Here is a 16,412-nt window from a genome sequence, read left to right as displayed (position 1 = left end):
TGGTCTAGCTTAGATTAACTCGTGAATTCTATTATTTCTTGTTAGTTGCCAACTGTTTACTGATGATAATTCTACTTGGGATGAAATAATTGAGGATTTAACAAAAAAACGTTGAGTGTTTTGTACTTTAAGGTATTCAAGTAACGGTTTGTATTAAATACCCTCAGAAATAGTTTACATGTCGCTCATTTTTCGCCTTAAAAATTGTGGCGGATACTTTTGTAAGCAGTTTATTCGGTTGTACGAAAATCATAGTCAAGTAAAACTGGATACTTTTTCGTAAATAATGACTCATATTTGTAAAAGTGCAATCGATTGAAGCTTGTAGGTAACAAATACCATATTTGTTACTTGCACTAAAATGGCAGGGACCGTTAAGTGTCTAGTATTAGAATATAAACTATGATCTGAATGTCTTATGTCTATAAATCAGTTGGCAATCAGTGTCCGTAGGTATGGTATGTGCTTTGCACCTTCGAAGTGCAAAGTACTTCTACAAGACTGGCAGGATTCCAATCCTGTACTCACCCTGGACGGTGAACAGATAGAAGTAGTCGAGAAGTTCGTGTATCTAGGTAGCTGCATAAGTGCTGGTGGGGGTGTGAGTGATGAGATCAATGCACGAATAGTGAAAGCCAGAGCGGCTTATGCCAATCTGGGCCACCTTTGGCGCCTTCGTGATGTTAGTCTGGCTGTAAAAGGTCGGATCTACAACGCGTCGGTGAGAGCAGTTTTGCTCTATGCTTGTGAAACCTGGTCTCTCCGAGTTGAGGACATTAGACAACTCTCTGTGTTCGATCATCGCTGTCTCCGAAGGATTGCTGACATTCAGTGGCAACACCATGTCAGTAATGCAGAGGTTCGGCATCGTGTGTTCGGGCACAGAGATGATAATGCAATTGGTGTCACCATCTTGAAACACCGACTTCGGTGACTTGGACATGTTCTACGAATGTCGTCCCAGAGAATTCCACGTCGTGCATTATTTGCCGACTCTGGGACTGGTTGGAAGAAGCGGAGAGGTGGTCAGTGTATGACATGGTGTCGTGGCATGAAAGAAAGCTGCAAAGGACTGGCTTCTGTTGGTCCTTCACGACTCCCTGGTTGGAGTCCGAGAGATGATGGAACACAGTGGCTAGAGACGTTATCCGATATGGCTCAGAATAGAAGCCAGTGGCAATCCTGCTGTAACCTTCTTTTACTTTCTTCATAAAAAGTGGTTGTGTCTCCCTTAACTGGAAGATTTCTTCTGATTGTACCTTTTCGTTCCCTCGTTACTACCACACTACCTTACACCAATCTCTTCGTTATTGTTCTCTTCTTTTGCGCTCCTTAGTTTTTTTTGTACTTCTCTTCGAATTTTCATTGTTTTGTGTGGCGCATATATATTGGCGCTCTCTTGTACCAATATTCATGTGTTCAAATAATAATAATAATAAATGTCTTATCTTTTTATTTCGATGAGTAATATCCTAGAGGACTTAGTAAAAACTATGGGACTTAAAATTTATTTGAGTTGTAGTTTTTGCGTAGTTATTTATTGCTTTTCCCCATATCCATATGGTATGAGTAGTAGTTGTTATAGTATGATCGATCATTACTTTAGAATTGCTGACATTTTTATGTATAATAAACATATTATTGTAAGTATTCAAACAACTAAGAATGTATCAACCCAGAAATGACAGATTGAAAAAATGTTTGAGGCTTCACATTTTCATTATTTATGTCTGCTCTATCACGTAATATATCCAGCTTCCGGGTGATTAATCTTACCAGATTTGTATCATTTACGTCTAGTTCTACATTTTTTTCCTTTGGGGAAGCTGTCTAGACGTTTTTTCTATGCTGATTTATGGATAGAATTTTATCCTATCGTGATGTCAACTGTTTTAAATAGAGAACCGGAGAGTCAAAATATTTGGTCACATCTATCTGTGTTTTTTTCTACTGGAAAGAGAATAACTAGATTTGCTGAATAAACTAAATTCGGTTTCCTATTTTCTTAATTTTCACCGGGTACACAATATTTGAAATATCGATTTTCTAGAGTAATTCAGTAAAATGATACACCTTAGCTGTAAAAAAGATGATAATTCAGAAGTGTTTATGGATTAAATTGGTCAGGTTAGGAAATCCAGAAAGGAAAGCTACGTGCAGTTACGGGTGTTGTGTTGTGCGTTATCTGATTTGGATACTCATATAGAAGCTTCCAATACACAACTCCAACTGGTTACTTGAATGAGAAGGAAACTCTACTGGCTTAACCAAATCGAGAGATATTTGTGCACTCATTCATTCATTCATATATATATTTCAATGCTTTGGTTTCTCCATCTTGTTTAGGAAATATTTTAAGATTTTCTTCTGTTACCTGTTCGTTAAATGTAGTTGTACAACATTTTAATAATTATCCTGTATACTTATATTACTCACATGCCAAGGGTTAATTTCAGTCGATCATGCCCATCATAAGCTGAGAATAATGTTCAACATGTTTATTTATTATGTGTTTATAATTAATTTGATTTAATTCCCATCTATTGTCGTTTTTTCCCTAGATATTATGAGGATCAATTTCACGAAGCTTGGTTACATTATTTTTTTCTTTTCATTCAATTTAGGCTACTTCTTTTAGCAGTGTAACCGATTCCACAATGTCTCTCAATATAATTACCGTCACTTTGAATATGGATTCAGTGAATTTTCTTGGAATCAGTATTGTTGGTCAATCCAACAAAGCAGGAGATGGTGGTATCTACGTAGGATCTATTATGCGTGGTGGAGCTGTTGCACAAGATGGTCGAATAGAACCTGGAGATATGATACTAGAAGTAAATAGAATCAGCTTCGAAGATATGAGTAATGATGAGGCCGTAAGAGTTTTACGTGAGGAAGTTCAAAAGCCTGGGTAATTCACGGCATATTTACTATTTTTCCATTTATCTATTATTTATACTTATTTTCTCACCAAACGTTTAAAAGTAAACTTCAAGAGAATCATAATAAGGCAAATGCCACAACAATGAATGACCAGCATAGTTTTCTTGTAGGAGTTAAATTTTTTGGCATCATAAACTGATATTTGGTGATTAACCACTTGCTAAGAAAATCATAGGTTATCCATTTTGTCAGTGCATGAAAATTTCTTTGTGATAACGATAACTACGAGTACAATTTTTCTAAAACATACTTTCGTTTTTTTCTGATTGGTTGTTACTACTTTTAGTATGCTCTAGGGTCATGCTTTTGTTACCCTATATATGCGGAATTTTGTTATTTTGTTCGCTTAACCATCACGTTTTCCGGTACTCTCACCTTCCTATGTTCCTTCGTAATCGTGGATTATTGTTGAAGTATGGTGTATCAGCTGTCATTCTATGGAGTCCGCCATAGAATCTATTCGTAGTAGAATAAACTCGATTTTAACGATCACCATTGGACCATATCAAACTTCAATCTCAAGATATAACACCACAAAAAGCCAAGTAGCATTTTATGTCAATGTTCAGGAAATTGGTAATATAGCGTAATCGTTTTTTCTGTCATTAGTACCACGCGGAATATAGTGAATTAGCTCTAAACCTGTCAGTCAAGTTAAATTTCATCTTGACCAAGTGGTATCGGCGTTTTGCATTCATAGAAGGAAACTTCAACTGATCGATCAAAGTTTACTTTATATAAGTGATTCATATAATTTACGTTTTACGTCTTTTTTGTCCTGTGTAGCAGTCCAGTTGTTGTGTTAGCTTTAACTAACCGCTCATACACAAATAATGGTGATCAGTTTACGTTTGCATACAAGGTTTTCTTCTATTCCTTCAGACACTGTATTTATTCTGTACCTACTGTGTAATTTACTTCGACTATATATATATCTTTTTCAAACACGATACTGTTAATACTATTGAATCGTAGTTTGAGCGTAACTAGTTAGGACACGTAAAATGTTCTCCTTAATACATTGGATTTTTCTAAAATTTAACTTTAATTACTATAAAAATGTGAAATATAGTTTCATCAAAAAGAGACAATAATCTAAATCAATGAACAATAAGGGCATACTGATGAGTGATTATGAGTAACAGTCATATTTAGAAGAAGAGTACAGTTTCCATTGATTAATAGTTAAATCAGGATAGGCCACAAGAATGGTGGGCGTTCAAACCAATATATGATTTGCCAGTTTAATTATAAACAATAATAAATCTTAAATCCTCGACGTTTTATGATCGCAAAAACAACTCTAATGAAATTCTTTCTTGTAATTCAATAATCAAGGATCATATATTTGCCTTTGTGCGATATCTAGTAATATTGTGGTGAAGGAGAACACAAACGAGGACAACCGTCTATATTTAGCACAAAATTACAGAGCAACTTGATAAAATAGAAAAACCAAACTCCAATAATTTATTTGTAGAATGTTCATTAATTGTCTCACACTTCATTGTCCCTGCATTTCCGTACCAATTGCTTTCTGTTCCCGTTCTTCCCTCCTCGATATTCTCAACCCTCTGCTGCCAAACATTCTATTTCTGACTAGCGTTATATACTACTTATGTAGACATAAGTAGCACACACCACACTATTACTCAGTTGATCAAATGGGAATATGTAGGGGGGACTCGAAGCTGCAACTCAGCGGTTGAATTCCAAATAATTCATAAATCACCAAGCCGCCGAATTCAATGGTTAATTATGGATTAAATTAGCACATAACAGGGACACTTACCAACCATGGTCTTGGTGTGTCTTCCGGTATGACAAAGTATAAAATTATACCATTATCCCAGTACTATTGTGTTTTTATTTGTCAAGTGCTTGAGGAATCAAGCTGTTGAAAAAAATCCAGTTTGTTACAGTAAAACATAGACGAATTTATTCTATACATTTTTTCCATATATATTCATCTCAAGTTATGTATAACATAAAAAATTAGAAACATTTTTTAAGTCGATACTTTTTATGTTCAGACCTTTAATTTTATTAATGACAGTTGAATAATTGAGTAGTTAAGTTACTGATATTAAGATAAACAAACTATTAATCTTAACAATCAAATATATTTGATAATGTTACTGGTTTCGAAATGATTGTCCGATTAAAATCAGTTCATAATGTTGTGAACTATGAAAATTTTAATATTTTCACAAAACCTGTATATTAATAGTTACTGTAGCTCAAACAAAAGTCCCTTTTAACAACAAGGTTTAGTCAGCCAGTCAGCTACAAAGTAGGACCAGACATATGCATCGGTCCAAGTTGCCACACCTCAGCACAAAAAGATGAACACCAAATTCACAGTAGTTACTTCAATAGTAGTGATATATAAAACAACGAATGCATATAAGAATATAATACAAGAAATAATTAGTTTGGAGAAAGAAAGGTATGTAGTAATTTTAATCTCACAGTGTAAGGGAATACAAAGAGTGTATACACCTACGCCATTGTGATCGGTTATGAGCCATGTCACCAAGAGTCTCCAACCATTAGATACGATAGTCATGCGGAACACAACCAAGTAGTTTGTATGTACCAACATGGCTCAGACCAGAAGTTAGTGACTTCAAGCACTGATTACACGTTTTGGTTTGGCCACCCCTAACTTTCTTCCTAAACCCCCCAACACTAGTCAGAATTGCGCGTCGTGGTAATGAGTCTTGAAGCATACAACACGATTACGTAAATATTAATTTCTTCCCTTCAGATAACAATGATAACTTTACTTTTTTGTTTGTTGTTATTATTAATTACTACGTAATAAAATCAGTCGTAAGATTAATTCTTATTTAGGTTTTAACCGTTTGCACGAAACTGTGAACTTATAGTTTGCACCAAATGTATATACTTCACAGGTACAATAGTTTGGTCAATTTACTTTTATTCTATAGGTTACGGATCCTAATCTTCACTTTTGTTTTATTTTAGGTAGCGTGGTAAGTTATAAGGAAGCCTCCCAATACGTTAAGGCTAAATACATAAGTATTTACTCTATATCAGAATTGCGTTGAGACTGATAAATTCATGGATGAAAGTGGAAATATTCAGTGTTTAATAAAAGAAATATGATGTTATATATAGTCTTAAAGCTAATTAAAAAAGACAGAGCTTAATCATCTTTAGATTTTATGAATATACTGTTTATTTATATGTATTCCAATTCTTTTTTTTTCTATATCGGGGTCATCCTTCCATTAAGAATTGTATTTACTTGTAAAATTTATCCAAAATGACAAGTTAGTTGGTAAGGTTGTAAGCATGTACCGACTGGTTTGTTTACAAGGTGTTGTAGATATTCGTAGCTTGGAAGAAAGAAAGTAGTCATTAGGTCTGCGACCATCGATCCAGGCTATGTGGGAGAGGGAGACAAAATATATGCTTGTAATTCACAGAATTGTCGTAACCTGTGGTTGGGAACCTTAGGTCATACACCCCAAAACCGGTTACGGTCCGCCATTTTCAGTCATGTTTTATCTTCAAAATATTAAGCTTAGAGTCATTTCACACTGGTATTTATTTTTAAATCTCACTTGTTGATTCCAAACTTGATTTATTATGGTCAGGTTTCCATTATGTTTCTTGGATGTTATTGTTTCAAACCTGTTGAATACCTGCTACGCTACGTAAAACTAGTGAACAAAATTACTCGTTATTTCGAATATAGAAGAACTACTTAATCTCAGGGTATTCATTTACTATAATAATGTTAAACGAATCTTAAAATATTAAACATCTTTTCTTTAAATTTTTATATGTAAACGCATCTACAGAATACAGAATGTTTCCTCTTTTAAAGCTTTGAAAATTCTCCTACCTGCATTTCACCATAGTAAATATTTATAAGCTTTCCTTGAGCAACGTTTTTCGTACCTAAGTAAGAAATGAATAAACAAGGATCATATATTTTACTGAAGAATCTAGCACTCTTAAATTTCTCTTCTAAGTGTTACACAATAAACTTTAGAAACTGATTATGAGCTATTGAAGTGTGTTGAATTCTTTTGTTTTTAGTAGTTTTGAGTTCTCTGATCGGTTGATAGGCTGTCTAGAACAACACTGAAAGCTCTACAATTAAAAAGGTTTGCTCGGAGAGCTTAACTACCCAAAGCAATCACCTGAAGTACACAGTCTCCCCATGTATCCATATGTTTCTACACTTTGTCAAACAATTTTAAGCTATTTTCATACACATAACTTTAGTATTCTTTTTTAGCTACCTTCTGGCGGTGTTTTCAGAAATCTGATCTATTTATGTGAATAAAATTCCTAAGTACTTCCTGTTTACAACTAAACAAATTAAAATATATTACTTTAATTTTTACTTCACAGTCCTATCACTTTAGTGGTGGCAAAATGTTGGGATCCCAGTCCAAAGAACTACTTCACAATTCCTCGTCAAGAACCAGTTCGCCCAATTGATCCTCGGGCTTGGGTCTTACATACAAATGCGATGACTGGAGCACTTGGAACACCCGGATTTGATGGAAATACACCTTTTTTTGGTTCAGGATCACCTGCTGCTGGAATGGCAATGATTCCTGGTGAGAAATGTTCCCTTGCTTTGTCTTGCATTAGCAGTATTTTGTTTCAATGATTATTTTGTGTTTTCACGAATCGGTTTAGATTTGGTACACAAAAAAGTAAATCCCGTTCTTTTGATTTTGTGTAATCTAATCTTTTATCAAGTTACTCTGAAGGCGATGAATTTTTTTAGTTAGGGATACGGATATAGGCTATACGGCGATAACTGCAACTACCATACACAATAGCTCTACTTCAAAAGAGCATTCTTGTTAGAAAGATTTGTCGGACAATGTCAAAGAAGATCGAATCTACATCCAAGCTAATTGAGCTATACATCATTCCGATGATTATCAATTGGAGAGTTTTATTAACTGAGTAATTGTTACTAAATAAAAAAATCGTAGTAAAATAATCAGTACAGGAAAAATTCATTGGGAGTCAAACAACTAAATAAAACCGATATTGCACTGAAACTCAATGTATCAAAATTACAGAAATGAGTTAAAATTCACTGAATAAAAATCACCTTAAATAGATATACGAAATTATGGTTGCATTTCGTTCTCATATGTTGAATCTGTGCATACAGTATCTCCAGCAATCGGACCCGAACTTCAACTAGTGAGAGAGTTGGTGACCAACCTCAAAATCGTGGATAAAAAAGTCAAGTAGAGATTAGTATCTTCCTCAGAGAATGGAAGATGGTCTCGCAATTTCGTGGATTGGTTGGAGTTAGACATAAACACCGTTGGATGTTGGCTCAGTTGTCTAGAGGTTGGGCGTTTGCGTGCAAGGCTAAAGGTCCTGGGTTCAAATCCCGCGCGCGGGATCGCGGATGCGCACTACCGAGGAGTCCCATACTAGAACGAAACATCCGTCCAGTGCTTTCAGTGGTGGTCTAACGTTGACCGGTTCATGATCTCAATTAAAAAAATCATAATCTATGCGGTCACACTAATGAAATGATTATTGGCGACGACATTATATATTCTATATCGATAAATCAAATTATTAGCTACTAGTCTTGGAAATGTAATAGCTGTTGCTTAAAAAGACATTGAAAGCCTCGTGATCAACCCGACACGGCATCACTAAAATTCCTCTGCTGAGCTGCAAACCACCATCTCCTTCTTCAGTTTACTAATTACTGGTCTATATTTCTATGGTAGGTGTTTATGTTCGAGTTCTCATGTTTTAATCTATTCATTTACCTTTTAGGCCATTTTATGGGTATGACTCCATCCTCTGGATTGTCCGTACCATCTATGCCTCCTGGTATGCCTCCTTTAATTTTACCACCTTCAATGGCTGGAATCAATGCAATACCTTCATCTAATATGACTACTAAATCATTACCAGAAGTTGCTGATGGTGATGGTTTAACTGGCGGGTATCATCGCAGTAGAGGTCCTGCAAGTAGTGGAGTTGTTGGTGGGCCAGGAAGTACGAAAACTAACGGTTCCCGATCAGGAGGTGAGACAACTGTCGATGCTAAAGGTACTCAGTCACTTCTGTCTGGTGCGAATGGCAAATCATCCACATCATTAACTGTAGCTTCTGATATGGCTTCTGTAGTTCATGATATGTTGATGTCTGATTCTGGTCTAGAAATACGTGATCGAACGTGGCTGAAAATAACCATCCCAAATGCTTTTATTGGTGAGTTCCATTCACTTATTTGTGACTTGTGTACATTTGTATTACATAGATTTATTTGTCTACCAATCAATACTTGCAAAGTTTGTGGATATTGGGAAATTTTTTTGGTGTCTCATTTGTATTCAAAATCACCTGTGTTTTTCTACTTTTCATGACCCTTAACCTGAGGTAATATATTTCAGTAAAAATGAAACTGTATGTATAAATGGTTAATCTAAACTTTTAATCGCACCCCGCATGGATGTTTGTTTGCAGAAAATAACTAGACAATTTGAAAATAGAACCTTCAGTCGTATACGTTTCTCCCTATGTTTTTTTACCTATATGCTGGAACCTATTTCACATTAATACATTAAACCAATATTAGGATTGTTTGATCTAGTTAGAAATTCCATAGTTGACTGTTAAGTATTCGTCACAGATTTATGTCAGTTGGAGTGGCAATGAAAACCAAGGAGCACCGGACAGCTTTTAGTACGGGACTCCTTAATAGCGCATACTCATAGTCACGCCCCGGACCTAGGCCTTCAGGTCTCTGGACGAACGCTGAGCCAATATTTAGTGACTTATTTAAAAGTTTTGTGTCCGAAATAGTGAGATTTTGGAAAAGTTTTTATCAGAGACGTGTTGTTTCAAACCTGTCTTAAAAGTACTCACGTCAAATTTTTCACATTATTTTCATCGACACTTATAAATAAAAATGAGTAATTTTTATTTATTTATTTATTTCGTAAAGTTGTTAAATCAAATCCTTCACTAACTCCCTCTTATTTATAACTTACTTTGCCAGTTTACTACAAAAGTATATATATATATATATATATATATATATATATATGACAGTTATACAGAATTGATTGAAACTTGTCTACTAAAGCGTTACTTTTAAGGACCAAAAATATATAAAATTATTATTATCATCATCTAATGCACTAATCTGTCTAATCTAGTAGAAACAGAGAACACAAATAAACGAAAGTATACGCCCTCCCGCCCCTATTTGATTAAAGACTAATAATATCCAGTCGAAAAAAAGTATTTTTTGAATCTTTAATTTGGTGTATTTCGTTTTTTCGATAAAATCAATCATTGTGTTTATGAAGTCAGTATTAATACTTTGTTTCTCTTTTTTACTTTTCATCCGGAAATATAAATTGTCTCGCTTGTAGATATTCTTGATTATTATAAATTTAAGGAGAGTAATAATGGTTTAGAATCGTTTTTCAAGTATTACATATCAATATATTTATTGGGCGAATCGTTCACATTTCTAATGTGGAGTTTTTCGTTAATAATTCTTCAGATATGTATTAGTTATCGATTACTCTAATTGTTTATTAAGTCTACGGTTAACATGTTTTTTTTCGCTAGGGATTAACATAAATGTGAAGTTTCTAGAAAACTTGCTATCAATCATCTTGCTCACTTTTGTTCATTTTTCATAGTCCCCCCTCCCCCATCGAAATCCAATTCAACACGTTTTTGACATAAATATTATAATATCATAAATTACATGCTAGTTAATTAATGTGTATAAAGTGGCGAAAAGAAGCTCGACTCGTTATAACTTCCGTATAAAAATTTAACTTTGTCAAAATGTTACTCAGGAAAAACATAAGTATATTGATTTATATACACATAAAGGATATCTGTAAATAGTAAACATACTTTCAGGGATGTAGTAATATAAAAACTAATTTTCACTTAACCTTTATGATATAGAAGAAGCAAACATAAAATCTAGCATATAAAATCTGTATTCTTTGAAGTTGAAAGGGTTTGGATTATCACCACAACATTTCTAAAATTGTTATACAAACTGCAGGAAAAAAAGTAAAAGAAAATAAGAGGTTACATCTAAAGATATTCGAATATGTCATGTTCAAAGAATGAATTGATTTTCACCACTACTGTCAGCCTTCAGTGTTGTCGTTCAAAGCTTAGTATCATAAACTTTTAGTATTATAAACTCTTCGATGTTCTTCTAACACAATCTTACGTCAGCCAATAAAGTGTTGAAAGTCCTCGAGAATCTGTAGGAAAAGTCTTTAGAAACCAGGGAAATTCTGAAAACTCTATCATTCGACCAGCGTTCAATGGGACCTTATAAGAGACCCCTAGATAAAAGACATTATGTCACACTCTTACTAGATCAATATCTATTATAATACTAAATTCAGTGGTTTCTAGAAATTTTCAAAATTTCAAAAACATAAACATCCTTGTTTTCTGCATGTAAACTAAACTGAAGCCAAACTTCTCATACTTCCCACCTCTCAATCATTTGGAGCTCAAGTATAAGAAAGCCACTGTTAAACGTCTCACAAAACTCACTGATTTAGTCGGTAACATTGCATAACACACAAGTGCTTACTATCTCCCATTAATTAAAGATTCATAGCTCCATCAAGAAACCTAACACATTTACATGATACCCTTTATCTAGCAATTATTACAATTAATTATTTCCTATATTGGTAATATTAATTTTTAGGGAATATTTTTTTAAAACAATCATAGACCCCAATTCAAATTTGTTAATTCCTTGTTTATAATTTAACACGGTATCTTCTCTATGAGAAAAATAATATTTTGAATAATTTCACTTCATTATTACTACAATTTTCATAATTAATACAGTATTACATCATTTTTCTTCACTCTTTTAAAAGAAAGTTAACGTTTACTACTTTTGACATCATAATAATATCTTAACGCTTCATTCTATTTTAGCATTGTTTATTTTTTACTTTTTCTTTACAACTCTTGTGTTGTTTTATTTGTATCCAAAGAGCAACTGTTTTTGTTTTCGTCCAAAAATATTTTGTATCATCTATTATATAAGTTCAAAAAGTTGTCGTTACCTGTCGAAATTTGAAATTGTTGAAAACAAAAATATAAATGCTTCCAGTCAATGTTCACATTCTCACCATTATGAATAATAACGTACATGATTATCATATTACATAATACGTCTATATACTTTTTCATGTATTTCCTTATTTCTTTGAATATGGAATTTTGTTTCCTTTTCAATTGACCGTTTGACAACTTATAACTAAAATGAACGAGTCTTTTTATTTCTCTTCCAACTTCTATAACATAATATTATAAATGTTTTAAACAGTATAGTTCAACGTACTTGATATCTCTGTAGATATATGTATCGTTCATTATATTTCACTGCAAAGATCAGTGTAGTACTAATGACGTTGTTTAATGAGCTTACCTATTTTACATTCGTTTTTCTTGCACATTAATATTATTATTCTATCGTTACCAGTATTAGGTGTAGTACACCGGGTTGATTGACAATCATCTTTTGTCGTTGTTATTATTACTATTATTATCTTCCAAATATAGTTTCTTCTTTGTTTGCTGCACTTTCTCACGTTTATACTTCCCAGTCACATTTGTCTTTATTTTTGTTATACAATCCAATTGAATGATGACATTGTTGATGGTAACCTGCTGTGTTTTATGCTTCACTCTTTTTGTATATTGTTATTAAATTTTATGAAGACCTTAATCGATTGATAAATATATATTCATATTAACTTTTTACTGTGTTACTGTTTCTAAAAGGATTGTCATACCAGATCAATTCGATACTTTTTTAATTCCTAAGAAAAACAAACTATTTTTATTTGAGCTTTTATATTGACTGATTTCTCTAACTCAGTAATTGGGGGTACAATTGTAAAGCTTTATTCAAAAGTCATAGTAATGGTTTGTCATTTCATGTTGTCATGTTTCTTTATGTTACAATTAAAAGAGAGTCAACAAATAACAATAAAACAAGACGAAACTTAATAATGTGGTAATAAGATATCCAATATGTGTTGTTTGGTCCAGACTACTTGATTAGGATTCGCGCGATTATTATAATCAGTGATTAATGATGTTGAATGATACAATGGCTCATAATCTGTTGCTGTGGGGCAGATGCGGTCACTCTTAGTCTTCCTTTAGATCTTGAGTCCTAAAAGGATTTTCAAATTTCTATCCCACAAATTCTTTCTTCTTAAATCATATTGTCTATCCCTAATGTTTTTTAATATTACTGATATTGTTACCACTTCTAATATTTTGATATTTATCTTGGTGATTGCATTTCGCTATGCTGCTATGATATACTAACTTGAACCAACGTACATATGTGCCTGGTTTTTCTCTGGTTATGACTGACTGACTGGTTTGATAGACTAAATATATCTTCACCAGTCACATTTAATGTAAACAATTTCTTAAAATCTGTGTCACTTAAATTGATCACCTAGATAATGTTATTTGATGCTAATTTAAGATGTTTCTGTGATTACTGTGCTTGTTTTTTTTTCGAAAAATTGGTGAGTGGGTACAAACTGCGTTTAGTTCTTTAGTTACATCCTACCTTGTTTTACTGTGAATTTGGCATTTTATGTCATACCGAAATATAAAACCTCAAGCACTTTCCGTTTTTTTCTTCGCATAATTGGTACTCGTTTTCGATAAACGGTTTCCATGTTGACTATCAGTGATTTCTTTCAGTTTTTGTTATGTGGTCGAGCCAATAAAAAACTTCGTTGTTAGAAATACTGAGTTTACAAATACCTAACTTTTTTCTTAGTTTTTGCACCATTTTCATTTACCTACTGTTTTCATTACTTTATAGGCTCTGAATTAGTTGATTGGTTATTCACACATGTAGACGGTTTCGCAGATCGGCGAGATGCTCGGAGGTATGCATCTAACCTACTGCATTATGGTTATATTTGTCATACCGTTAATAAGAGTACATTTTCCGAACAATGTTACTATACTTTTGGAGATATAGCCACGAGTAAGTTTGTTTGCCTGCTTGAATATTCCTATTTATAAACATCTTTCAATAACTGAGTTTAATAATATTTAATTTTTTTCACTTTTTTCTTCAGCGTTGTCTCATCTTAATTTAGACGAAGTAGATTCAGTTTCTGAAATCGGTGCTAATTCTTCATCTCATACTGGTACTCATCCTATGATGCCTCAAATGTATCCTCACGTCCACCATGTGCTTCCTGATGCTCCTGGTGGTGGTTCAGCTACAGGTCTATCATCAGTACAAAATCAAAATGCTCCATCTAATCCTAATCTAGGTTTAATGTCATCTCCTATACCTGGTGAAGGGAATTCACTTGCTCAAACCAACTCTCATTATCCTTACCCACCTGTACTTTATCCTATCCCATCAACAGCTCCTGTGTCTTCATCTGGTCCTTGTAATGTTGATGCGAATGGAAATGACTGTAGTTTTGTTAACCCAAACTCATCTGCTCTTTCTGGTCTTAGAAATAGAATGTCAAATAACGGGTAAGTTTAAAATGACTTTTTGTTCCGTGATGTGTTTTTTTATACCAGATTATATTGTCAATTTAGTGTTTGATTCTCTTTATTTGAGATGTCTCATACCTTTTTATTCCTAGACTTCTTCAAGATTAAAATGTTGCGACAAACGGTGTTAATTTAGTTATGGGAATCTGTTGCCAGTTTACTTTGTGTATCTCTTAATATCCATATGTTCTTAATCTTCTATAAATAACTTGAATTGAAATCCAAGTATTTAATGGATTCGTATATTTTTAAATGTTTTTTCCTGTTTTTTTCAAACGTTAACCTACGTCTCAGTTGTTCAATTTTTATGTTTGGAGATATGTTTTTCTTTTTACTTGCCTTTGTTTAGTTATATACGTCCTCAGTAGTTCTGTTTCATCTATTATTTTTAGTCAAATGGGTGTGGATTCTGCCATGTATCCGGTAAATACCACTACCATTGCTCCTCATACACGTTCTGTTATTCCTAATCAGACACATGTTACTACTATGAATGCTACATCAAATCAAAAGATACAACAGCAGAAAGTAAACAACTCTTCCTCGTCTAGTTCATCTCGTTCTTCTGCATCTTCAACATCTTCCTCTTCTACCGGTTATTCTGGTAACAGACGTCCAGCTGGTCTATCGGCTAATACTACTACTCAAACACTTAACACCAATGTTCCTCAAAGTATGATCACACCACTAGATACCTCAGCTTCTAAAGGCCTTCCTTCCTTAAATAAGGGTATTCAACGACGCACTGATCCATCAAGTGTACAAAGTCTTTCCGGTTAGTTTTTATTTCAAAATTATGAGACTGAGAGTTCACATGTTCATGCATGAGGCTGGTGTGTTTTTGAAATAACCGTGTATTTCAAATATATATGTATACTTCAAACTCCAGTTATCTATAGTGAATGTTCGGATCTAATTTCTGTCTGAGTTGGCTTTTTGGTTGACAAACATAAATAACAAGCTGATTATTTCCATCCATGCAAAAATATGTGTTAATTCTCATTGATGGTGAGATTTATTTACGAAGTTTAAACTTGACAAACAAAAATTCAACTCATTCATGAAATGATTAAATATTTAACAGTATTTTAGTTGCATGCAATGATAAATTACATAATTGACTATAAATACTTAAGAGTACTAAAGGATAACAATAGTATATTAGTAGTTGTATTAGCAATAGCAAACAATGTATCATCTTTCTGTGTACTAGTAAATGTATCAATGAATCAGTCCTTTTTCTGTGCCCATCTGAAGAAAAATAAGTTTTATCTTATTGATGCTAATTATTTCATAGTATAATTGAAATGTGAATGTTCCTCCTACTCTCTCTCTTTGCGTGTGTGTATGTTAGCTGCTGAGGTGTCTATAACTCATATATTGTTTATCATAATCCGCATACAAAATACTTGCTCGCTTTTAATCAGTTCTTTTGTAAACTCCATCACTACTACTATAATCAGACTTCTACTTCAATTAATTTATTTCTTTGTTTTTTTCTGACCCAAATTGCCGTTTTAAAGAATTTAGTAGTGTCATCTCAAAATAATTCTATCACAGTGTCGTTGTATGTTTGTACATGCTTTTTGTACTAATCGTTCATAAATAATAGTTTCAGTGCCTTGGGGATTTCAGCACCTAATGTGTTACTATTAGGTTCCAAGTAGGAATCCCATCATATATTTCACTCGCTTTGGTCAACCAGAGAATATCACCAAGCTTGAAACATACAAATAAAGTTTAGCTTAGAAACTAAATGTATAAGCTTGACTATAAAAGGAAATACCCTACAGATTTGATCTCCTTTCTTTCTCATAACTTTTATGGTTGTACCGTTAACAATAGTTATTAATTTGTTTTAGCCTTGCAAT

General features: G+C 33.4%; 1 protein-coding gene across 2 annotated transcripts in view; it reads left to right on the top strand.

The window, feature by feature from the left end:
* DVL2_1 (Segment polarity protein dishevelled DVL-2) overlaps window positions 1-16,412 on the top strand; it is a 38,511-nt gene that overhangs the window by 8,288 nt on the left and 13,811 nt on the right. The window contains exons 8-13 of one of the 2 annotated variants that reach the window (XM_051214318.1): window positions 2,625-2,911; window positions 7,336-7,547; window positions 8,749-9,189; window positions 13,844-14,011; window positions 14,106-14,520; window positions 14,934-15,316. In XM_051214318.1, the coding sequence (XP_051073554.1) occupies window positions 2,625-2,911; window positions 7,336-7,547; window positions 8,749-9,189; window positions 13,844-14,011; window positions 14,106-14,520; window positions 14,934-15,316 (1,906 nt within the window). Of the gene's footprint in view, window positions 1-2,624; window positions 7,548-8,748; window positions 9,190-13,843; window positions 14,012-14,105; window positions 14,521-14,933; window positions 15,317-16,412 lie in introns of both variants that reach the window. The other variant, XM_051214317.1, reaches the window with a different exon arrangement.

Source organism: Schistosoma haematobium, chromosome 1, assembly GCF_000699445.3.
Source record: "Schistosoma haematobium chromosome 1, whole genome shotgun sequence".
In the NCBI taxonomy this organism is placed as follows: domain Eukaryota; kingdom Metazoa; phylum Platyhelminthes; class Trematoda; order Strigeidida; family Schistosomatidae; genus Schistosoma; species Schistosoma haematobium.
This window is presented reverse-complemented; position numbering and strand designations above follow the sequence as displayed.